The 23,190-nt window shown below is 41.9% G+C and overlaps 4 protein-coding genes across 13 annotated transcripts in view; 1 reads left to right on the top strand and 3 right to left on the bottom strand.

The window, feature by feature from the left end:
* Positions 1 to 1,640, bottom strand: part of mib2 (MIB E3 ubiquitin protein ligase 2) — a 32,374-nt gene extending 30,734 nt beyond the window's left edge. Inside the window, exon 1 of the mRNA XM_062459755.1 lies at positions 1,472 to 1,640. The gene's annotated coding sequence lies outside the window, so the exon portion shown is untranslated. The remainder of the gene's footprint in view (positions 1 to 1,471) is intronic.
* Positions 1,641 to 2,327: 687 nt separating this feature from the next.
* ubiad1 (UbiA prenyltransferase domain containing 1) lies at positions 2,328 to 5,448 on the bottom strand. Of its 2 annotated transcripts, none has more exons than XM_062459752.1 (3): positions 5,243 to 5,448; positions 3,538 to 4,158; positions 2,328 to 3,287 (listed from the first exon to the last, which is right to left on the bottom strand). In XM_062459752.1, exons 2-3 carry the CDS (start codon positions 4,094 to 4,096, stop codon positions 2,800 to 2,802), a joined length of 1,047 nt encoding a protein of 348 aa, XP_062315736.1. In that variant the 5' UTR covers positions 4,097 to 4,158; positions 5,243 to 5,448; the 3' UTR covers positions 2,328 to 2,799. The 2 variants fall into 2 exon arrangements, with proteins under 2 accessions (XP_062315736.1, XP_062315737.1); XM_062459753.1 differs by lacking the exon at positions 5,243 to 5,448 and adding an exon at positions 4,440 to 5,183.
* A 590-nt stretch (positions 5,449 to 6,038) lies between these two features.
* On the top strand, positions 6,039 to 11,940 carry mmp23ba (matrix metallopeptidase 23ba). The gene is made up of 8 exons (XM_062459750.1): positions 6,039 to 6,443; positions 8,529 to 8,668; positions 8,942 to 9,081; positions 9,730 to 9,897; positions 10,049 to 10,213; positions 10,374 to 10,484; positions 11,213 to 11,339; positions 11,547 to 11,940. The coding sequence occupies exons 1-8, from the start codon at positions 6,315 to 6,317 to the stop codon at positions 11,719 to 11,721; spliced, it is 1,155 nt and encodes a 384-aa protein (XP_062315734.1). The 5' UTR covers positions 6,039 to 6,314; the 3' UTR covers positions 11,722 to 11,940.
* Positions 11,941 to 13,102: 1,162 nt separating this feature from the next.
* Positions 13,103 to 22,963, bottom strand: cdk11b (cyclin dependent kinase 11B). Of its 9 annotated transcripts, none has more exons than XM_062459741.1 (21): positions 22,861 to 22,963; positions 22,124 to 22,171; positions 21,605 to 21,735; positions 21,260 to 21,399; positions 20,963 to 21,111; positions 20,648 to 20,795; positions 19,970 to 20,148; positions 19,714 to 19,836; positions 19,428 to 19,529; positions 19,009 to 19,134; positions 18,848 to 18,922; positions 17,475 to 17,686; positions 17,294 to 17,384; positions 17,030 to 17,151; positions 16,841 to 16,946; positions 16,459 to 16,580; positions 16,191 to 16,298; positions 15,698 to 15,814; positions 15,055 to 15,203; positions 14,178 to 14,367; positions 13,103 to 14,022 (listed from the first exon to the last, which is right to left on the bottom strand). In XM_062459741.1, the coding sequence occupies exons 3-21, from the start codon at positions 21,713 to 21,715 to the stop codon at positions 13,930 to 13,932; spliced, it is 2,463 nt and encodes an 820-aa protein (XP_062315725.1). In that variant the 5' UTR covers positions 21,716 to 21,735; positions 22,124 to 22,171; positions 22,861 to 22,963; the 3' UTR covers positions 13,103 to 13,929. The 9 variants fall into 9 exon arrangements, with proteins under 9 accessions (XP_062315725.1, XP_062315730.1, XP_062315729.1 ...); XM_062459746.1 differs by having other exon boundaries at positions 19,970 to 20,109; XM_062459745.1 differs by having other exon boundaries at positions 20,963 to 21,090.
* Between the last annotated feature and the right edge of the window lie 227 nt (positions 22,964 to 23,190).

Raw genomic sequence — 23,190 nt, 5'->3', positions numbered from 1 at the left:
ATGCATCTGATATCCGTAGCCGCTGACTGGCCAACGAAAGGGGGATGAAAGGGGTGGTGGCGTGCCGCCGCAGAAGAGACAGACTTCTGTAATGAAGTCTGCTCTCTGTCTCGTAAAACAAAGACAGTTTTGTCTGTACAATGAGTCAGACAAGCAAGTTCAGGAACAGAAGAGAGGCGTTCAGTTCACTCAGCTCCTCTGCTGCAGGGACCCAGGGGTCCCAGGTGATAAAAGTATGTTATTCTATTCATTTTGTTGAATACAAGTATGTGGACCACATTTGATCTAATGATCTACCAAAAGGTGAAGTGGTCCCAAAAATGTGGCTTTTATGATGAATATCCCAATATTTAAAACTAAGCATATCTCACAGTCCTTAAAACAGCTCATCATAAAACAATGTCAGTTAATAATAATGAGCAAAAACGTTCTGCAACAGCAAGAATATATTTGAAAGAGCTTTTTGGGGGGTATAATTGTGGTATTAACTCATCAGCTGAGTCTAGAACAAATTATAAAATACTGTGTTAGCTTCTAATCCTTGTACACAAGAGACAGCATTGGGATATAAGCTAAACCCACTCTATGATTTGTATATACAAAATACAATAATTTCCCCAAAGTCCCCACACTGAAACAGTACACAAAGCCTACCTTGAGAATTTCTGTATGAGCTCCATCGAAACGTCCTTTTTAAACAAAACATTGCCAATGTGGTGGCAGTTTTAGAACTGATTTCACTTCTTAAAGACACACTGACTAAAGACTCACTGACGAATAGCTTGGGTGACAGACTTGAGTTAATCTAAATCAAACTCTACTGTACTACTAGACTACATCCATAATACAAGTCACCCCCATACATGTCCATAGACCTGGAGCTTTCGTTAATACCCTAAATTCAATTGTTCATGTTAATACATTATGTTGTGGTTATTCCAGTCAACAACAAAAATCTAGCAATTGTTATGCATTAATAGACATTGATCATTAACCTTATAGAAAGCACATAAATCATACAATTTAATATTCAGCCATCGGGTTACAGACCGCAAGCATGTTAAATTGACAAAATACTGTCAAAACCTCTACACCTTCTCTAACCACTGAAATGACAGGGATATGAGCCGCGTGGTTTTAAAGTAAAACACGGTCAGGGCCAATCATCACGACTGTTTATTAAACTCGGTTGACATTTTGATATTTTTGCTTGCTTAGATTGCATCTGTTACAATGGACTAAATACATTATCTCGCTTGGTAACGTTAACTGAGCAACGCTTTTAGAGTGATATTGCATGCAATGGTGCCTATGACTTACAAACTAGCTAACCAAGTAGCTAGCTAGCCGAGTGTAAGTGGCAGCGCTTGCATTGAAACACACTGTCAGATCAAGCTAGCTCTACCGTTAGCACATGAAAACAACCTAAGCAAGTGTTTTTTTAGCTGAGCTTTTGTCATAGTGTACTTACGTTAGACGAAACGTCTTTGATTAGTGGCCAGGTGTAGTTCTAAAAAAGCGTTCAAGGCCATGTTGACAGCTTTTTGTTTCGCTCGCTTGCGGGAGTGTTTGATGTTAGCTAACAGGCTAGCAAATATAGCTTGCTTCGAGACCGACACACACACTCATAGCCAACAACAAGCAACACACCCACATAATTCAGGCAGTGCAGTGCGTCACTTGACATGCCTTGATCACTTGCTGTCTGGCACCGCCAGTGTGGTATCAAGCCTGTGAAGCAACAAACGGAAATATTACTCCTTGTAAATTAGTCATTGTGGAAGCCTACCATTTTGGTTAACTATACGATTTTTGGGGGGATTGCTATTTGCCAAATAAATATCGTTCTTGGTGTAATTGAGCGAGTTCGAGCCACCAAATAATAACGACGTGGCAAGAAACTAAGCGCACGTGCGCAAAAATATTGTAACAACTATTTTCACATTCTAAATGGTAAAATGTGCTCAGTCATCCTTGACAGTTACATAATATATGCAATAAAAACTAATCAATACGACGTTCACGTTACCATAGGTTGCGTTCGTCTCAGAAACCCGGCGTTTGTTGTAACGTAGTACCACCTGCCGACGATGATGTTCACATACACCATTCTCGCCTACAAGATTGAATTATTTTTGGCTCAAAACAATTTGACGAAATGTTGTATCGGTAAAAGCGGTTTGAGCGGCCAAGTCGTCGACGTCTGAAATATTTCCACTCACCACACTGAAAAGAAAATAGTTAACACGATGAATTATTCATGTTAACAAAGAGTTATTTCTTGGTCTTTGACTGATGTATCGCTCAATTATAGACTGTAGCCTCCATTATCTTCCAAAAATGTTTAATTTGAATCCAATGAAATTATGCAATTCATCAAAGAAAGTCAACAATTAACACACATTTGTAAAGCGTACTGTACCATTTATAGATCATTAATGATTTGGTTGACATGACATTTTGGTTAATGGCATCACTGTCTGAGTAAGCAACAATGTATGGCAATCTATGGTTCTTCCAATGGGGTACACATGTAAAGCAGACAAATGTGAGACTAATACTTCTCCATCTTAAACCAACAAAAATATTATGTGCGAAATACTGAAACAATAACACGTCTGTTTATAATGTCAGTATTACAGGATCGTAACTAAGTTTTCAATTTCTCTTAAGTGTATAAATTATACAATAAATTAAAACCTTTATAACCTCCTTTAGTAAATCATTACACATATAAAGACATACATAAACTAGTCTTTATTAAAACAAAAACAGCCCCTCTCCCAAACAATAAATATATCACAGTAAAGGTAAACTGCCTTGAGGTGCTAAAATAATCCCAAAGACATAGAAAAGTCCCATTAGGAGATTGAGCTTGGCTGTCTTCTGTGGAATCTTGGAATAGCACTGGCTGCGGAACTGCCTCTCCAGGGGGAAGGCCATGGGCAGAGTGAGCAGAGGCAGGGCCATGCTGATGGTGTAGCGCGTGGCCAGAATGCAAAAGAGCACGTAAGGGACAAACAGCAGAAGGTTGTAGAGTATGTAGGAGAGTGTGGGGCCAATGAGGATGGCCAGTGTGACAATGCCTGCTTGCTTATCGGAGTCCATGTCTCTAGTGTTGTTGCTGTGAAGGATAGCCTCAGTGTTGAGAGCAAGAGGGACGGCATACACCAGTGGCAGGACCGACAGGTAGCCCACCTGCACAGCGTGGGCAAACATGACCGCCAGTGGGCCAAACGTAATCAGGATCACAATGTCTCCGAGGGCCACATACTTTAGACCGATGCCTGCAAACAAGTGCAAACAAACATGTCCAATGGCATAAACAAATTCAAAAACATGTATATGGTCTTTGTCTTGAGTTTATGGTACAAATTGATAAATAATGCACAATCCTTGTGAGAAACAGAACTCATCAAGTGAAACGTGTTTTGGTCGACTATATTATGTGACTGTATCAACTGTATAGTAATAATTCAGAAATGACAGTAGTACTCTGCCTACATTACAGTATGCACGCTGTACTATTTGACCTACCTCCTGTGTAAAGGAAAGAGCTGGAGAGCCCTCCAAAGTAGATGAGCGCTAGATGCTCCAGTCGCAAGGTAGAGAGAAAGTACAGCAGGGTGGCACACAAGCACCCCACCGAGTACAGCACTGCTCCGAACATGACTACATCCTGTGGGGCCAGAATTTCATCCACCAGAGTCCTATCATCACTCTTCTTGTGGTCAATCCCTTTGGAGAAGTCATAGTATGTGTTTACCAGGTTCCCTGCACCATGCACTACTAACACAGCCACAGCACACACCATCAGGATCACCAAGTCAACAGAGCCATCTAGCTTGTAGGCCAGGGCACTGCCCAGTGCCACCGGGGTAAGCGAGGCACTGAAGCTCCAAGGCCGCAGGGCCAGCACATAGGCAGCACACTTGTTTCTCATGCTGGAAGTGACACGGGTCATCCCTGAGATTCTGTGGTTGGAAGTATGGTGTTCTGCTGTGTCATTCAAGCCTGCTTTTCTCGTCCCGTTGTGTCCATTCAATCCAGCCATTACATATGTCTCTGCCCTGCTGAGTTTCTGCCCCTCTGCCATACCTCTGCCAGGGTCACCAGAAGTACTAGCAGTGCTCCAAAACGTGACTATTTTGCATGGACCTAAAATCAGAACACAATTGTAGGGGGTTTAATATTTTGGACAAATAACCAAAACAAATTCCCCTATGTTTAAAGGACAATGGGTAAACTGAAAAGTGTATTAACATTAACACAAAATTATGCCAATACCAATGGAATTGCAGTTATTTGACTCTGTGGGTTACATCATAGCAAGAGTGGTCTAAAGTAAGGTTAAATGAAATAGATATTTAATAACATTGAAAATGACTGAAATCAATTACAAGGCATACATGTTACAACGTTAAAGCTTTAAATCTTACCTACTCTACCATGATTATTGTAAATCAGAGAGAAAGCAGAAGTGAGGAAGGATGAGTAAGACAAGCCAGAGCTAAGGAGAAGACCTCAGTAGATGAAGAATCCCTAGAACAATGCTTCACAATTTATTTTATACCCAAGAACAACCAATCACACCACATTTGGACCCTTATGTGGTCAGAATAGTTGACTAGCATTGCGACAGTAAATCAAGATGTGGTCAGATTGATATGACTTGCAATGCCACAGTAAGTTACACAATGAGGTGTGAGACCAATCAAGCAGATACTCCGTCCAGCAACTCCAGATGTTAGCGTATGAGAGGTGGGGGCAGGGTGACACCCAGCCATACACAATATATAGTTTACAAAATAAAAAAATTATGTAGTTGATCCTCAAGACTGAAGGTTAATGCAATGGAAACCAATTTCATAACTATAATAACTTAGCATAATACCACGTTAAAACAAATACTAGTAGGATTAAACCGAAACGAGATAATCGAGCTCATTAAGGAGGTCGTTAAATAAGAGTGGCACAGAAGTGTAGCCAACTTCCTTTCGATTAATTCACCGGTTACGTTATAAAATAGAAATGTACCTGGCCCTTCCGTACATGCACGTGGGAAAATATATTTTTGTATACAATGTCAAATAACTTTCAATATGGCATTGTTGTACTACCCTGACAACTAGCCAGAAAGCTAACAGAGATTATAGGATTAAAGCTAACAACTAGCCAGAGTGCTAACTAGTTAGCATCATCCAGTGGGGGAAAAAATTAAATGTCCGACCCTGGACCGTACCTTTTTAATGACAACTCTTTCAAATAAACTCGTTCACGCCATTATATAACATTATAATTTGACCACCATCCATTCACAGGGCTGACCCTGCTCAGACTGAGAGGCTGCTACGTGTCAATTTTGGTATTTCACTGGCTGACCACAGTTAACCCTGCTCTTGACGGGCGCCATTTACTCCAGTCCTTGTCAGTGCAACTCGAATTTGGGCCGTGGGAAGCTCGCGACCAAGAAATTAGTTCCGCATTTTGTAAAGAAATATTTGACATTTAATATTTTCGTTACGAAAGTATAATTTGCTCGGGACTGAACTATTTTATAATTGTATCATCATTGAGCTAACATAGATTGATTTTCTTTTCATTCTTTTTTAGGATTTTTTTCAATCTCAAATGTTGACTTCAAATGGACTTCAACATCTTCAGTGTATCACAAGAAGGTTATTCAATCCAATTTACATTTGCACCACCCGTTATCCAATGAAGCCCTACCATTTCCCTTACTGTAGAATTTTATTTCACACATTTTGTTGTCATGCTACCAATTCAAATGAAGGACAAATAAATGTAGCAAAATATATATTTTATTTATTTAGGAATTAAATGTCTCGTAATCTAACGACTGGACCTAGACACAAATGTTTTAATGTATGTTTAATGTTTCATTTTAATTTAATAAATATAAATTAACATGGAGTCTAATTTTATTGTTTAGATTAGAAGATTTAGTACGAGGGCTGGTTTCCTTTCCATTTAAACTTGTCACGCTCTGACCTTCATTTAAAGTAATGTGAAACCTTTTGGCAGACGGTACGGAATAGTGCAGCGGCCGGGGGTTGAATAGAAAGCTGCAAACTTTGATGCAGCCTTCAGCAGGCAGCTGGTGACCAAAGATTCCACAACCCAGTCCTCTGGACTGCGCTGCCACCAAAGTTGTCCACAAACGGCAACAAAGATTCTAAGGTGCTGTAAAAGCATGCAATGGACGTCCATTAATATCCATGGGGATAGATGGTGGTGAAATAGTTTAGTCTGTCTTCGTTGAGGGAATTTTTCTGGAGGGTGATATCGCAACGATGGTGTGTCAGACATTCAGAAGTTTACCAAGGGGCGACTTCAGTGCTCCTCTCCTTGCTGTGGCTGTTCTCTCTATTATATTCGCAGGGATGCAAGAAACCACAGCATTTCCTACCTGGAGATTAGAGGTATGGTGTGATCATTTCGCTTTTCATACTGCAACCGAAACTTAAAAAACAATCATTCTATCTGTGCCCCCAAGACTAAATAGAATAGTTCAATCGTATGATTATTAAAAGCTTCATACGGATTAATAGTAGATTTTAAAATAAATGTATTTATTGATGTCAAAATTGTACCTTGCTTTATTGTGATGTAATGAACATTCTGTCCTTTATTTTGTGACAATTATAAAAAATGTATATATTATAAATTCAGTATGCAATAGGCTAGCATTAAAACGTAGCAGTTATCAATCATGACACAATGCTCAAATGTAGATATGTGTTAAATTAGATGAATAAAGTAGTCTTTCAGGTTAAGAATATTGTTGAAAAGTGTACAAATTTATTCATTTAAACTACAAGTGAAAATGATCATTCTCTTATAATATTAAAGAGTGGGATGTGGACTGGATAGTTGTTGATGTCATTTCCTCAGACATGGTTATCATGGTCAGTAAAAATATCTCCTACACCGGAGGCCAGGTATGCCATATACAGAAGAGTTGATTACCTTTCCCATCTGTGATCAAATGGGGATAACATCAAATGAAATGAATGACATTTGTTGTGATTACCAACTCCATTGCATATGTTTCCTATTCATTTTATTGATTCCAAATCTGAAGCCTGCACAGCAAGTGTTAATTTAGCACCAGGAGTATTCATGATGATTAGATTGGACCTATATCAACACTCAACGAGTAAAAGGAACACTGCTGGTATTAATTAACACGTTTTAGATGTTAGCAGAGTGAAATAATCCATATCTTCCGATCAGTTTCAGACAGTTATATTCAGTGCACACTTGTACTACACTTGAAGACAGACAGCAAGAGTTTGCCAAGGCTGCGGCTTAGAACAACATGTCGTTTCAACAAATCCTGATTTAGGGTCAGGGTACATGGAGGGTTCTTGCATTGCTCCAACTGAAATGGAATGTCTGCTCCAGCTTCTTTGTTAGAATGTCTTCCCGTGTTCTAATAGCCTGTATGTCTCCTTGACGCTGTTATCAGTAAGACAGGAAGTCTTCATTCTACTGGCAAAAACGTTCCCTGTTTTCTTAAAGATTGAACAATGTGGATTTTGGAATTATAACACATACTGTACATAGTATTTAGTTGTGTTAATGATGGGTTGTTGGGTTTATTATTGTTTAATTCAAAACATATCACTACTTTAACAATTACAAGCTGTAACTTTAAAACACAATAAGTTTTGAAGCATTTTCAAGGTCAAAACAACTACAATAAAAAAGGTTTCCAGATAGCAATTCTTTTGGGTTCCTGTTAGATGTGTATATGTATATGTGTATGTATATGTAGTTTAAGCAATTCGTTTTCATGTTGCTAATTGGTCAAATTGTGTACAGTATTTTACATCTTCCCATTTAATTATCAGATTCATGTTTCGTCACTCAACACATTTCTAAAACGCAAATCATACATTTCTGAGCCTTTAAAGCTGTAAAAGGAGAATAGAATCCAGGTGTTATTATTGTGGAGTCTTTTTTGCCCCTCCCAAAAAGGACGACATCAGACATATCTGCTAAATGTATCATACTTAACGTTTGGAAAGCAGTTTTACGGCTGACCACTTCCTTTTTCCAAGGGATGGAATGCCCTCACATGAAAATGTAATGTGTAACATTAGTAAGGCACAGGGATTGCAACCATTATGTGCATTAGTCATTGTAATTACAATAGAGTTAAATATCCACAGGGTGGTCAAATCAAACAAGGACCCCTAACATAGTGGAATCTTGCAGGAATCATTGTCACTCAAGGTACACACAGCCGATATTCAAATTGTAACAGTTAGATGGTAAAGTATCATGGGTCTACATATAACGTGTAAGTACAGATTTTAAGTTTTAAAGCAGGTTGAAATCTGAACCAAAGGTCTTTGTTCATTTTTGTGATGTTCACATTAACTCTATTGACTTCTATCTTTATCAGTCAGAACTGAATGTCCCTAACTACTGCTTATCCTTTTCATCATGTCTTGTTGATCAAAATCCTATGTGGTTAATCAAAGATTTTTTTGTCCAAGGAAGAAGCTCACACCTCTGGTGTGTTGCTGATTGGGATTCGTAAAGATGCCCGCTCGCAGGTGCTCCATCTATCCAGGAACAAGCGCTACACCCTCACCCCTGAGAAACTTACATGGGACAAGTTCAAGCTCACATACAAGTATGGTGAAATGCTTTAAATGCTTCTGAAATCAAATATACAACGGTATCAGTAATTATGTTAAAGAGAGAGAAAGATGTGTACCCTTTACAATGACACAAGTATAACAAAAAGTTAAGGGAAATGAACAAACCATTGTTGAAAAAGGACAATTTCTGTGTAGCCTTATTTGGGCATGGAGAACTGAGTAGCGGCCGTGCTTTTATCTGATTCCTGTGGTAAAAAAAGAAAAGAAAGACAGTTTAAATAGATGATGGCATTGTTTCTGGGCAGGCTGCTGTCTTTCCCAACAAACTTGATGAATGCCAGTGACACACGTCGAGGCATCGCCAAGGCCTTCGGCATGTGGAGTGACGTCTCGCCCTTCAGCTTCAGAGAAGTACCAGCCGACCAAGATGCAGACATCAAGATAGGTGGGCACATATGAAGGGTCAGATGGCTGAGAGGTTAGGGAATCGGGCTATTAATCAGAAGGTTGCCGGTTTGATTCCCTGCCCATGTCAAATGACGTTGTGTCCTTGGGCAAAGCACTTCACCCTACTTGCCTCTGGGGAATGTCCCTGTACTTACTGTAAGTCGCTCTGGATAAGAGCGCCTGCTAAATTACTAAATGTAAATGTAAGGGCAAAAACCAATGTGCACCTACCTCAGAACATCTGTAGTGTTTCTGTATCATCAGCAAAATGCGTTTGTGTGTAACACCATCCTGGCTGAAATGCCTTCTACCCCTACTTTATGGCTTATCTAATGTTCAGCATGATTCATGGCTGTATTTAAACCCCCCCCAAAAATTGGACATCCTCCAAGCATGTGTAACTATTTTGAACTAAATCATGCCTTACGCATCCCTTTGGGTTCAAACCTCAGGGTCTGGGACTCTTGTTCCAGCATACATTTTTGGTGAAAGTGAGAAAAATCACTGTCATCCTCTGGGGGATTAGAGAAGAAGTTTGTCCTTTGGATAGGAATCCATCACCGCTAGACCGTACTGTATGTGGAATGATGGAGTCTGGAAAGCGTGTTTCCCTTCTTGGCTCTGAAGCACAGTTCTCTCCTGGCAGGCTTTTACCCCATCAACCACACAGACTGTCTGCAGTCCTACTTGCACCATTGTTTTGATGGCATCACAGGTGAACTGGCCCATGCCTTCTTTCCCCCAACGGGCGAGATCCACTTTGATGACAATGAGTATTGGATTCTTGGAAACATGCGTTTTAGTTGGAAGAAAGGTTTGTACATTTTACTACAACACTCGCATTTTAATCCATGTATGTGTAAAGGGAAGATGTTCACTTCTTTTGATTTGGGAATACATGATAAACATTACACAACTGAGATGCCTCTAGTAACACAGACTATTCATGTTTGTTGTTTGTGCAGGGGTGTGGTTGACAGACCTGGTCCATGTGGCAGCTCATGAGATTGGCCATGTCCTGGGCCTCATGCATTCATTGAACCCCAACGCTATCATGCACCTGAATGCAACTCTGACAGGGCGCAAGCTCATCACACAAGATGAAGTGTGGGGCATGCACCGACTCTATGGTACATTCAAAAGACAACTTAATCAGTATTTTTTCAATCCATCTTACATTTCCATACTGCAGTTCAGATGCAAGGGCGGATTGCTGTTTCCAATTCCTTTGCTGCAGACTAAGAATTTCTCCCTGGTTCCTGTCTTCCCTCCTCCTCGCCTCTCCTCCAGGATGTTTGGATAGATTATTTATCTGTCCAGCCTGGGCGCGGAAAGGCTATTGCAACAGCAAGCGCAAACTCATGCAGAAACACTGCCCTTCCAGCTGTGATTTCTGTTACGGTAAGAGTACAGAAGTCCAGAGGAAAAATTGAACTCTCAAAGCTACTGGTGTTGGAGAACTAATAGGAACTGTTCTGAATTGTTTTCCAATGCAACAATATGAGCCAGCAGCTATATATAGGGGAATAAAAGGGGCTGCCTCTTATTTCACAACAGGATTCCTAACCATTGAAGTTATATATTGTTGAGGGTCCATTAGATATTTGTGTGTAATAGTGGCAAGTGTGGAGAAGGGAGAGGATATAATACAATACAATTCCTGCCTTTGAATAATCTGTTCCTCATTGTTGATTGGGAGACATTGTACGGCTGTGGAAAATTCCTGAGTGACTCCAAACCGCTGGAATTTAAGACTGTGGGTTGAGGACTAGAGACGCGGAAGGTCAATTTGGGATTTTTGCGGCCTTAACAAAAGCAACTGTTTTTAACAGACCTCCAGCTAAGTTGCCAATAGGCTTAGTTTTGTACTTCTGTCAAACCAAATCCGGAATATATTGATAGACTAGTTTTATGATTTGGGTAAAGCACACTTAACATTTAGGAGGGGTATCCTACTGATTTAATGTTAGGGATATTGTAAAAGTACTCTCAGTAATAAGGGACCTTTAAGATTTATTGTATAAAAAATACCCACATAGGTCATGAAAAGAATGAGATGGTTGATACTTTGAAAGTGTCTAGAGAAGTCTATCTCCTCAGACTTGACCACTTCTGTCCACTACTTTTAGAGTTTCCCTTCCCCACTGTGGCCCCCACCCCCACCCCACCAAGGACCAAACACAAGCTGGTTGCAGAGGGCAAGAAGCTCACCTTCCGCTGTGGGAAGAAAATTGCAGCCAAGAGAGGCAAAGTATAGTGAGTATGCATTTGTTCATCCGGTGTCTCAAATTATGTAGAAACGACCACCGTATCGACTTAAGTGTTTAGAGGACGTCAAAAGCAACTGCATTCAATAATAGATTATGTGGTTACGTGGCCAAGTTCTAAAGGTCACACATGCCTCATTAGGTAATGTTTGCAGAAGAAAAGTGACTGTAAACATGTTCCCCTGGTTTTGAGCAGCTGGTACAAGGACGATGAGCTTTTGCAGTACTCCCATCCTGGCTACATCTCCCTAAAGGACGACCACATCAGCATAGTGGCCAATGCCATCAACGAGGGTACTTACACCTGCATTGTAAGGAAAAAGAATAAAGTCCTCACCAACTACTCCTGGAGGGTACGTGTTCGCTTCTGAGGGGGGCGATGGGCCACGCTCTCTGCACAGAAGCACTGGGGGTTAGCACCGAGGACACATACACATCTTGCTTGGTCAAACAGGGACCTCATTCTCTTGGGCACAAATTTAAATGTATGTATGTTCTGTTTCTAAAAATCCCAACATCTGTTTCTCCTCCCTATATGTGGTTTTGTAAGTGTTTTTGTGCGTGCACAATAAACACTTGTCCTGTGACAAGTTTTTTGGTGAGACTACTTTGTTAAACTACGTAGCAGGTCAATCTAATCTTGTTGGTGATGAACTCACCAACATGTTAGTGAGTTGGTGGCATGTTAATTGAACTTTAGTGTAAAAAAAAAAGAAAAAACACAGTAGGCTTACATTAATATGGAAGAAAATCAGTGACATAATGTTTAGAATTTGAAAAGGCATTGAATACTCAATATTGAAATGTATACACCACTGAATTTGTTGGTTTTGAATTCACCTCTTTAAAATTGAAACATGAATTTATTTCAATGTAAAAAAATCTGATCCACCTCAGGCCCCTCTCATCCGGGTGTAGCTGCAGGCAGTCATACATGCAGATCAGTCATACAATCACTGCCTGGGGTCTGAGGAGAGAGGTCCGGTCTGAGGCAACCAGTTGGACCCTATTCCTGATGTTGCAATCTGAATTTTTTCAGCTCAATTTTATTCAGCTCGAATTTTTGGGATCTGAATTTGACCTTTCGAAATTAGAGAAGCCTGAATTTTGTTCCATTAGAATTTCTGAAGCTTGAATTTTTTTAAATAAAACGTCTGGGATCTGAATTTTATTGTTTGATTTTGAGCAACCTAAATGTCCGAACCTTGAATTTTTCGATCAGATTTGTTTCTTTACATTAAAATAAATTCATATTACAATTTTAAAGAGGTGAATTCAAAACCAACAAATTCTGTGCGTGTTTATATTTCAATACTAAGTATTCAATGCCTTAAAATTCTAAACATGACGTCACCGATTTGCTTCCATACATCAAGGTTTTAATCTTAGTTTCTCTGGATTATGAAAGGTTTTGAAGATACTTGAATGTACTACTGTAATACAGCCAGCAGCAACATTGTCTAGTCAAGAACTATTTGGGGCCTACTCGCATATGGAACACCTCAGACATCTAGCTTGCTTTACTGGCCTTACAGTGTAGCCAATGGATGGTCTCCAGAGATGGTGCAGTAGGTTCCACTACCAGCTCTCTTTCCATGCTTACTCAACACATCAGGTCTAACACTGCTTAGCAGGGCTTAGAGGGGAGTCAAAGATAAAACAGATTAATTTCCAGTTCAGTTGGTTATAACTTAAGTGGTTCATGGGTGAGTTCACTTTTTTCGTCTGTTCCAATCAAAGCAGACAGCCGTCTCGAAGGAATTAGACTGCACCGCTTATTTTTATCCAGCTTGAAAATGAAAGAATTTATTAGTTTAGTCCTAAAATCGCAGAGCCACTTTAACAACAAAGGGAGGGGCGAAGTCTGTGTCTTTTTTTTCTCTGAAAGAACAAAGTACTGAAACAAAGTGTGCAGTGCAAAGAATGACATCACTCTTGGACAGCTACTACCGAGCTGGGTTCAAGGCCGGATTTTTTGGGGCCTTTTCTGTTGGCAGTATGTGGTGTGTGTTTGCATAGCGCAGACAGCATTTATAAATATGGGCAGACAAAATAAAGTTTCAATATTTATTTTTTAGCAAAAACAATGGTCAATTGTCCAGTCTACAAGCTGACAACCATAGTTTAAATGTTCTTACAATATAAGAGAGCTGAAAGAGACCTAATAGACTATTATACAGTAGCTCCAGCACTCAGGAAATGCCATCCAATTAAAATCTGGTCCTCTTACGTGGCATAAAAAAGAAGAAAAAATAAACATTTAACGACCAAATCACAGACGGGACAATTGAAAAATACGGTATATGTCTTTCCATAGGAGCTCAAACGTGTGTGAAAATCTTTAAAAGACTATTACAGTTGGATGCGTTATGGATGGAGAAAGAAACTCAACACATTTTCGGTAGGTTTAGGCCTGTCCCATTGTTCAGTTGTGTGAAAGTCTTAACCCACATCATGGTTTTGCTATTCGATAAATGGCAATTCCACATTGAGTCCTGCAGAAAATGCCTATATGTCCCATGATAAATTGCTCTAAGGTTGTTGGTTGTTTTCTCCAACACCCAAATTTGTCCAGATGTTCAGAACTTAAGGCTGAACCCTGGTCCCACTGCAGAAGCTCCCTGGTTACTGGATGTAAGGTGGAACCCTGTGTCCTTCAGGTCGTCATCACCCTGCAGAGAAGAATCACGGACACAAACAAACACAAGCTTTAAAACTCAAGGCTCTAGATTTTTAAGAAGCAAAGCAACCTGAATGAAGTCCCTAGGAGTAATTGGCAGGGAATAACTCAAGAAGAGTAGGGTTGTAAAAAGTGAGTTCTGCTCACCAGCTGACTGTAGCCCAGTCCTCCCTCCGGGGGTCGGGGGCTGGTGCCTCTCTTCACCCTCTGCTGCTCGCTCTTGGCTGGCCAGGTGGGGAACATGGACGGTTCAATGGGAAGCGGCGTCTCACGAAAGTATTCATGCTTCAGTCCCTCGTCCGACAAGATTCTCTTGCTAGGGCAGTAAGTGAGGAACCTGCACGGAAGATCAGGGAGGGGAAAAAAAGGTCACTCAAATAATCCCGACCCAAATATCTAAGAAGAAATGGATCACAAACTCACAGAAGTACACGGTTCTTATTTAAAAAGTGATCAACTAGTGATGGAACCAGATTAGGAGACTGTTGCAGGGCATCAAAGAGCAACAACAAGGACAGACACCACTGCGTGTCAATGACTTTACTAGAGGGGGGGGTCAGATGGCTGAGCGGTTAGGGAGTCGGGCTATTAATCAGAAGGTTGTTGGTTCGATTCCCGGCCGTGCTAAATAACGATGTAGGCACTTCACCCTACTTGCCTTGGGGGAATGTCCCTGTACTTACTGTAAATCGCTCTGGACTGCTAAATGACAATGTAAATGTAGAGGGGTTCTCTACTGGCCATTATCTGGTTCACTAGCTGGTTCCTAAATCACATACAGTGCCACAGCTATCTACCAGGTCAGTACAGCATGCCCTTGACCTTAACTCCAAAGTGTGATATTTCAAACAGGCCTGTGATGTCTTCCACTTCACTGGTAAATTTACAGACACGGAGCACAGGGAGGTCAAGACCTTCTAGCTAGTTTCCCTGGTTGAATTGTGGTCGTCTGTCCTCCCTTAAATGAACATTAGTTCATAGTCTGCTTTATACTTGGCCAGAGCAGCCAGTGGGAGGGTCTTACTTGTTCATAAGGTCAAAGCCTTGGTCTGATAGGAGCGCTCCGAAGCGCTTGCGCAGGTTGTTGTACGGGTACTCTGTGAAAGTCATCTTCTTCACTGCAGGGAGCTCGTTGTAGCCTGGCCAGATCTTCTCACTGGGAGACCCCAAATCCTGGCATCAACACAACAAAGAACCCATGGAGTTAGGGGAGGAAGTGGTGGGGATTTTCTGACTTTGTGGTTCTCTAGTAGTTTGTGAAACCACAGTCTTACAATAGTTTTTCCCGTCTCCTTTGTTTGGCGAAGCACCGTTAATAGCTCAAATGATTTTGATTTGTGATGAATGTGATGTAGTGTAGGTTGAATGTACCATATACTGATCCTATGATATAGCACAGACCTACAGCACTGTAACACGTGTAATAGTTGTAATAGTACTGGAATACATATTTTTTGCATTGCTTGTATAGCTTTCAGTTCACAGAAATCCCATGAACAGTCATGAAAGCTGTCCCTAGAATAGTTCATCTCACAAATTTATGTAGAAATAAAATAACCAATCTTGCACAAGCCGCCAAAATAGCAGCAGATGTAACATTTTAACTGAGTTTAGTTGACAGATACATGATGTCACTGCATCTGGAGGGCATGAGGGCATTTTTTTACCTTAAATATCTTGTTAATTTGGTCAATTTCAGATTTTCCAGGGAAAAGAGGTTTCTGGGTAAGGAGCTCGCCAAATATGCAGCCCACAGACCACATGTCCACAGCCGTGGAGTACTCCTGTGGAGGGAAGAACAAACACACACAGACTCAGCCCACAAGACAGAGAATACAGCCAAGCATGGATTGAGCTGTTTAGTCTGGACGCAGGCATGCTTGGACTCCATATAGAACTACGGTGTAGTCTAGTTGAGTAGAGATATGTTTTCATATAGAGACGTGTAATCGCAAGTGTGCAGGTGCTTTGACCTAGACAGAGTTTATGTTAGGTCGTCGAGACGTTAGGATAACAGGGAATTGACAGAGCCTGGGTGCAGGTGTTTTGACTCAAATGTAATGTTGTTGTGCCTGCACATGCAGGTGTTGTGACAATTTAAGGCTGTTTTGGCTGGACCTGCGGGTGTTATGGCTGGACCTGTGGAGCTCTAGGCCTCACCTTAGCTCCCAGCAGCAGCTCTGGTGAGCGGTACCACAGGGTCACAACCACAGGGGTGTACGGCTTCAGGGGAGAGCCATACTCTCGGGCCAAACCAAAGTCCCCAATCTATCAAGAGATAAAAACACTCATTTGATTCTACAAACATACATGTGACGATATAGATAATTCCCTTTAACAAATAGCATTCAGGCTGCTCAAGGTTGTATAGTTTCTTTTTTTTGGATCCACAAACAAACCGTTCTGATAACCTGTCAATGTGGAGTACCTTGAGAATGCCCTTGTGGCTGAGCAGCAGGTTAGACGTCTTCAGGTCACGGTGGAGAATCCAGTTGTCATGGAGATGGCGGACACCTCTCAACAGCTGAATCATCAGGGTTTTCACTTCCCCTATGAAAGACGAGGAGAAAGACGAGAGAGGGACCTGAACTACTACACTTACAAAGCTACTTGAGAACAGAGACAGGCACAAGTGTTCCTTAACTCCAAACCACACCGATACCACAGAAACATGACCAAGCGTGCAAGGCAAACAAAGAGAAACCACAAACACATACTTTTGTAAATTAGAAACAGAGCATGAGGGATGTTTCAATTTGATTCGATATTTTGACCACAACCGCTGTGGTCAAACCCATCTCCTGGCTAACCTGGAAGGAACGGCTGTTTCATGGTCTCCATCAGACTCTTCAGGTCGTGTTCCACATAATTCATCACTATGTAGATCTTATCCATGTTGCTTCCTACAACAATTTCCTGTAATGATACAAACAAAATAAGTTTGACAGCTAGCAGCGCTCTCCCACGGCCTAGTGTTTGAACAGGTCATTGTGACTCACCCTGACAGTGACAATGTTTGGATGTTGTGCTTTCAGGATGGTGTTGATCTCTCTCAGCGATGTGATAGGGAATCCCTCCTTCTCCTTCTCCATCTTCAGTCTTTTCAAGGCCACAATCTCATCTGAAACAGTATGACGAGATAAGGGTTGTCGACAAAAGTGTTACCTAAGTCTTTATCAATAGAAGCGGGATAGATATCAGTTGAAGATAAAAACTGTGTTTGGAATGAAACACTTGACATGTACCGATGCGTGCCGACAAACCTGTCTTTTTATCCTTGGCTCTGTACACCACCCCGTAGGTCCCTTCCTCTATCCGGTTGAGACACTGGAATTCCTCAACACTTCGACAGCCCTGTAATCAACAATGTTTAAGTGTCATTCTACACTTCCAAAGGGGCCAGAATGTTGTCTGCCAAAGAAAGAAAGAGATTGATAGGCATACCTGAAGGGCAGGCAGATATTTGGGCAGCTCCTTCTTCAGTTCCACAGGAGAGATGGGTGGAGAGTCGGGAATGTAGTTCTCCTCAGGGGTGACTGAGCGGGAGTGAGTTTGAGACTGGGGTGTGACATCTCCCTCCCCCGTTTCATCCTCTTCATCCTCCTCCATTTCCTCACCGCTTTCCTCTGTGTCGTGGTCAAAACGTGACTCTGGCACTGCAGAGTGGTAAAGAGGCCGTGTTAATCATTTCGAATGGGAGGCCATTTTCAAACCAATTAGGTCCTGTCCATCACCTGATGGAAAACAATGGGTTTTAAATGCCTACAGGGCTCGACAATAACGATGGCCCGAGGCCAGTAAAAAGTAACGTTGGGACAGTTAAACTAGCAACTAACTGGCCCGATCGGGCCACTGCAAATTATTGATTGAAAAAAAAATTTGCATTGTAAAAGTTAGCATCCTTCATATGTTTTGCTATCTGCTAAATGCATGAATAACTTTGCATCTCATGGGGCGCACAGTTGGCAAATCAAGCGTTGAGTAGTGAGTGACGAGTGGTTGTCAAATTGTAATTCTCTAATCTCGATACATTTTTTAATGACTGGCGCGAGACAATAAAGTGAAGATGGCAGCAAAGTAGAGCTACGAGCTCAAACGGAAGTAACTTTATTTATGGAACGAAGATGCACTGTGTCGTCTGTCGTATGTTCCCGTGGATCTTTTTACAGAGGCACCGACAATTTTCGAAAACAATACCTGACCAGCCACCTTGCGTGACAGCTAAGCGGATGGTTGACAATCCATCTGCCAGGCCATTGACCATGCTGGTCAGGAATTTAAATGCCCATCGTGTTATGGCACGACTTATAACAACGGCATATCACGTAATTAAGACGGGCCAGCCGTTCGCCTCGTTCCCCCAGGCTATTGAACTGCAGCAGAAGAATGGTGTCTACTTGGGTACTTAATATCATACTGACTAAATGCTATGGAAGCTTTTATATATTAGCATTGAGGGACCAGAGGTTTCAGTTTCAGCTAGACAGAGTTGTGCAGAGATGGCTGTCAGCAGGGAAGAGAGCACGTCATGTTTGAGGTTAAAAGTCAATTGTTTTGCTGACAATTACCTTTTTATTTTTTATCACTAGAAATGTGATTTCATTTTTGTTATTTTTATATCCAGGATGTGTTTAATAAATGGTTAAACATGTTAACAGAATAACACACTTATAAGTCTTTGGTTTTGTTGTAACAATGATAAATTAAAACTTTTGGATGGGGGGGCCAGTAAAAATTGTCTTGGGGCCAGTAAGTTTCAAACCCACCGGCCCGGTGGGGCCAGTGCCAAAAAATGATAATGTTGAGCCCTGGCCTACCTGGAGGAATGTGGATGCCGTTTTCCCTGTCCTCTTCGAACTCCCCTTCAGACTGCTCCTCTTCACTCACGTCCTCTGAAACAGAAATGCAGTGTGAGCCAAGCTGTTAAGGGCAAGAAAAATGGACAGGTCAAGCAGCTATTCAAGTTAAGGACTTGTACCGTAGTTCTCCATACCTGCAGTCTGGTCAGATCCTGCAGAACCAGACCCAGATTCCTCCTCTCCCTCACTCTGGCTGCTGGACTCGTTTTCATCATCCTCTTCCTCATCAGAGCCTGATCCTGAGCCTAGGTAAGACCATGACCTCCATCAGTAACAACTCAAAAACACCCCCGATAGTTGTACAGTGTTAACAAACTAAACTGAAACACAGTTAGTGGAATCAGTAATCAATCAATCTTCCAAGCGACCACTATAGATATTTTACTCTTTTTAAATGTGTAATAACACCGTACAATACCAAGTTAACTGTGTATTCTCTGGTATAAACAAACGTTTTCTTTTTTTGGCCCTTCATTGGATGGAGACAGTTAGAGGTAGACAGGTGGTTATGGTTCAATGAAGATGGCTTCATCCTTACCCACGGAGGACTCAGCCGTGCTGGTCTTCCTCTCGCTGTCACTGATGTCCTGCAGGTCTGACAGCAGGTCATTCAAGTTCTCAGGCTTGTCCTCCTTTACAACTGCAGAGGAACAACCAAAAGGGACCATTATAATCTATGAACATCTGGATTAGGAACGTCATCAAGACCAAATCTTAGACTGCCCTTTTTTTTTTTTCCCCACACAAGAACGAACATCTGTAGAAATCTCCCTTGTGCTCAAACAGACCCCATGGGTCGATGTCATAATGAGATGGAGACCTACCGCCACTCCTGCGAGGCTCGCTGTGCTCCGGCCGGTCCCGGGGAGCCCGGCTGGGACTACGGCTGCGGTGGCTCTGTTTGGGCTTGTCGCCATACTCATCAGGTATCCCACGGTGGGATGGCACTGTTGGAGAGGTAACAAACACAATTAAACCTTTTGCCCCCCCCGGCACGACATGACAGTAACACCTGGGAATGCTTGGCTTTACTGATTTCCTTTGGGATCAATCAGAAACATTAGAGAGACGAGGCCTCACCTTCTCTGCGTGCCTCACGCTCCTTGCGGCGCTCCTCAGCCCGCCTCTCCCTCTCCTTCTGCTCACGTTGCTCCTTCTGCTGCTGTTCGCGGAGCTTCCTGTCACGCTCTCGCTGACGCTCTACCTGCTCCAGCCTGTCCCTGTAGTCCGGGGAAGACGGGGGAATCCTGTCAGGGGCTCTCCAAAACCCCAAAAGTCACCCACCCCAAACCGTTAATGTCAGCAGGGGGAGGGAAAGAGTCAAAACAGACAAAGCAGGATAAAGGCAGTGGAAGGGGAGACCAAAGGCTAACAGGTAGCTTATTAAATCAAGCTAATTGTTAGCCAGGGCTGGCCACCCTCACTTTCTCTTTCACTGCAGGTTAAACAAGACAGTCATAAAGAGTGGTGATGTCACCATTAAGATCAATTACCAAAAAGTCATTACCTAAACTATAATGCAATGCATGCATAAGCGTACAGGCGCTCTTCCAGGACAAGATTATTTTAAAAGATCAGTGGTCACTTAAATTATTCAAGGCTTCTATCTTAATAGAGCTCCATACTTTACTAAACAGCCACACTCTTGGGGGGCACCTTCTTAATACATTTTACATCATTGTTATATAGGTAAAGTATGCGACTAAGAATAGTTTTGTGTTGCTAAGGAAGTTGTGTGTTCCATGAGTCAGTGGTCACCTCTCTCTGCGTGAGTGAGCTCTGGCCTGCTCTCTTCGTTTCTGCCTCTCCCAGTCTCGGCGGGCTTTCTCCTGCTCCTCCCACTGGCGTTTCCTACGCTCACTCTCCCGCTCCTTCTCTTTGTCTTTGGGACGCACGTGTTTCCCTGCTGTAGATGCAGGCAAAAACGGTGTTACAGCGGTACAGTGACAACACACTCAACTCCAACACAAGTCTGCGTCTCACAAAACACATACTTTTGTGCGCACGAACAGACCTCTGCTTAAGATCTACTACTGACTGAACGACACTGAACCATCCTTGGTTCTAACATACCTCCTTCTGCCGAGTGGCTACGATGGCGTCTTTTATCCTTTCTCTTCTCTTCCTTTCTATGGTGAGATTTATCTTTCCTGGCTATTTGCTGCGGAGGTTTGATAGCAAGTGATTCATCCTCTTCTCCCCTGGAATTTGTGAAAATGAGACTGTATAGAACCCAGGGGAATATAGAGCACACATCAGAGCCCTGTACAATAACAGCAGTGAATTGGAGAAAAGGCTGCAATCCAAGAGAAACAAATGTTCACAGAAAATGACATTGATTTCAAACCAAATTTCTCCACAACCCAGTACCTGTCTTCAGTAGTGTCTTCCCGTACGTACGGGGAATTATGAATTGTTATTTCCATTCTGTGATCCCGTAGTTCTCCTTCCTCCGGAGTGTCACGTTTGGCTTCCCGATCATCCGTCTGTGGAACAGGGCACGGAGCGAACTGAATAAAACAAGAAAAGGGAGCAAATCAAGGTGTAGGGGTTAATCAAGTCCCTACAGATAACTGTTTATTTAGTTTAACTGTACACTCTATACGTATCCTTGACCTCTATTCACACATATACCCTAACTGACCTATGATTTCTTCATTTTCCAGGGGCAACTTCAACCCATTTCAAAGTGTGTGTTCCCTGACAAGTGTTTACATTTTTCTGGCACTTGGGCTCAGTCCTCTCCTCCAGCTCTTTTCTACGTTTCTTCTCTTGGAGAATCTCGTCAAGTGTTTTCACTTTCCAGGTGTCCTTTTCGTCCCCCATCAGCACCCACACGCCACCACCTGTAGCACAGACAAAGACCCACTTCTTCAGAACAACAAGAGGGACGCCACTCTGACTGTCCTAACAAACTATTTAAATGTAGGCCAACGTGAAGCATGACGATGGTTGTTGGTGTCTGACTAGAACCGATGCTACTATAGCACTTATTGTTCTTTATGTACGTTATCTTACTTGGAATTGCTTGGACTGCAACCCTGTGCAGTTCTGATGGTTGAACGTTTTTAAAATATACAAACATCTTAATAGGAGGGGAGAGTGTTGGCGAATACAAATTCAGTAGGTGTACAAGTGTAGGTGGGACATGCCCACTAGGAAAAAAAGTAGCTATTCACAAGGGATATTACGGGGAAGAGGGTCAAGTTTGAAACCTATAATGTTAAGTGTTACCTGAGGAGTGCCTCGTATCTTATCCATAGCAGTAACTTCACACTTTCACTGGTAGAAAAATAAACACAAAAGACCATTCCAAAAATGATGTAGGGGAAGCCTTTCGGTGTAAGCGTGGGAGAACAGATAATTGACGGTCCAGTTATAGATCCATTTCAGCTACCTGCCAGAAATGCATTGGCCTAAACGTTGTATCTATGCATAACCTGCTGACTGTGTTAAGATGTGATTGACTGCATGGACATCCATAATTTTATCTCACGTTGGGTACATCGCAGTCATTACCTAATAAACTCGCAATAACAAAATCATCTAGATGATTTTTTAGGGAGCTACCCGTCCGTATTTCAGATAGAAGATATCGCAGATTAACTAGTTTGTAAAATATCGCTTAAACCTGCAACCGTTAAATTGTGAAGTTTGCCTAGCTATATAACAATAGGTTGCAAACATTTATTTTTTTGTTTACTTAAAAGCGGACCGGCTGGGTAGTTTAGTGCCAAGTCGTGGCTAGTGCGTTTCGCTGGCAAGGCAAGGCAAGGCGCAAACATGATTACTAGCTAGCCCAGTTAGCCATCTTTAGCGACAACGACAGATGAACGTTTTGATGCTAATCCCCACTCTCAATAAAAATATGAGCATCAAATTAGAATTGGACATAATCCTTTCAATACATATAAGATACGAGAATCTGCTGAATCTTGATTTCTTCCCATGACAAGATTTTTTAAACAAACCTGAAATATGCTCCGCGCTATAATGGAACACCGGAAGATTCAACTATTCCCCCCCTTGACTTCTTAGGTCATACAATCATTTCCTGTGAAGTCTTCTTCGCTGAAAGACCCTCCCTTACCATAGACATTCTTTATTATGTCTATGTCCCTTACCCTTTCACAGAGGAAGTAGTTTTTAACAACAGACAGGCAAGTGTTCCAGTATGGTTACAGTACGTCAACGCTTTACAAAAAATAGTCCAAGGACGAACCGTATTCTATGAGATAAGGGTGCTACTGCTATTTACAACTAGTCACAATTTAGATCTGGGAGCATGAGAAGGCACACAT

The sequence above is a fragment of the Osmerus eperlanus genome, chromosome 4 (assembly GCF_963692335.1).
Source record: "Osmerus eperlanus chromosome 4, fOsmEpe2.1, whole genome shotgun sequence".
NCBI classification, from domain to species: domain Eukaryota; kingdom Metazoa; phylum Chordata; class Actinopteri; order Osmeriformes; family Osmeridae; genus Osmerus; species Osmerus eperlanus.
Note: the sequence above shows the minus strand (reverse complement) of the source record. Positions and strands in the feature narration are given on the sequence as shown.

Bases quoted from the DNA above. Each gene is read 5' to 3' on its own strand.
- mmp23ba (XM_062459750.1), top strand. From the start codon at position 6,315: ATGGTGTGTCAGACATTCAGAAGTTTACCAAGGGGCGACTTCAGTGCT. The intron at 9,898-10,048 runs GTTTGTACATTT...TTGTTTGTGCAG, and splicing joins GCGTTTTAGTTGGAAGAAAG to GGGTGTGGTTGACAGACCTG. The intron at 11,340-11,546 runs GTGAGTATGCAT...GGTTTTGAGCAG, and splicing joins GCCAAGAGAGGCAAAGTATA to CTGGTACAAGGACGATGAGC.
- cdk11b (XM_062459741.1), bottom strand. From the start codon at position 21,715: ATGGGGGACGAAAAGGACACCTGGAAAGTGAAAACACTTGACGAGATT. The intron at 17,385-17,474 runs GTATGCCTATCA...TGTTGATTACAG, and splicing joins AATATCTGCCTGCCCTTCAG to GGCTGTCGAAGTGTTGAGGA. The intron at 14,368-15,054 runs GTAAGACCCTCC...TCTTCCGTGCAG, and splicing joins GGCTTTGACCTTATGAACAA to GTTCCTCACTTACTGCCCTA.
- ubiad1 (XM_062459752.1), bottom strand. From the start codon at position 4,096: ATGGCAGAGGGGCAGAAACTCAGCAGGGCAGAGACATATGTAATGGCT. The intron at 3,288-3,537 runs GTAGGTCAAATA...ACTTGTTTGCAG, and splicing joins CTCTTTCCTTTACACAGGAG to GCATCGGTCTAAAGTATGTG.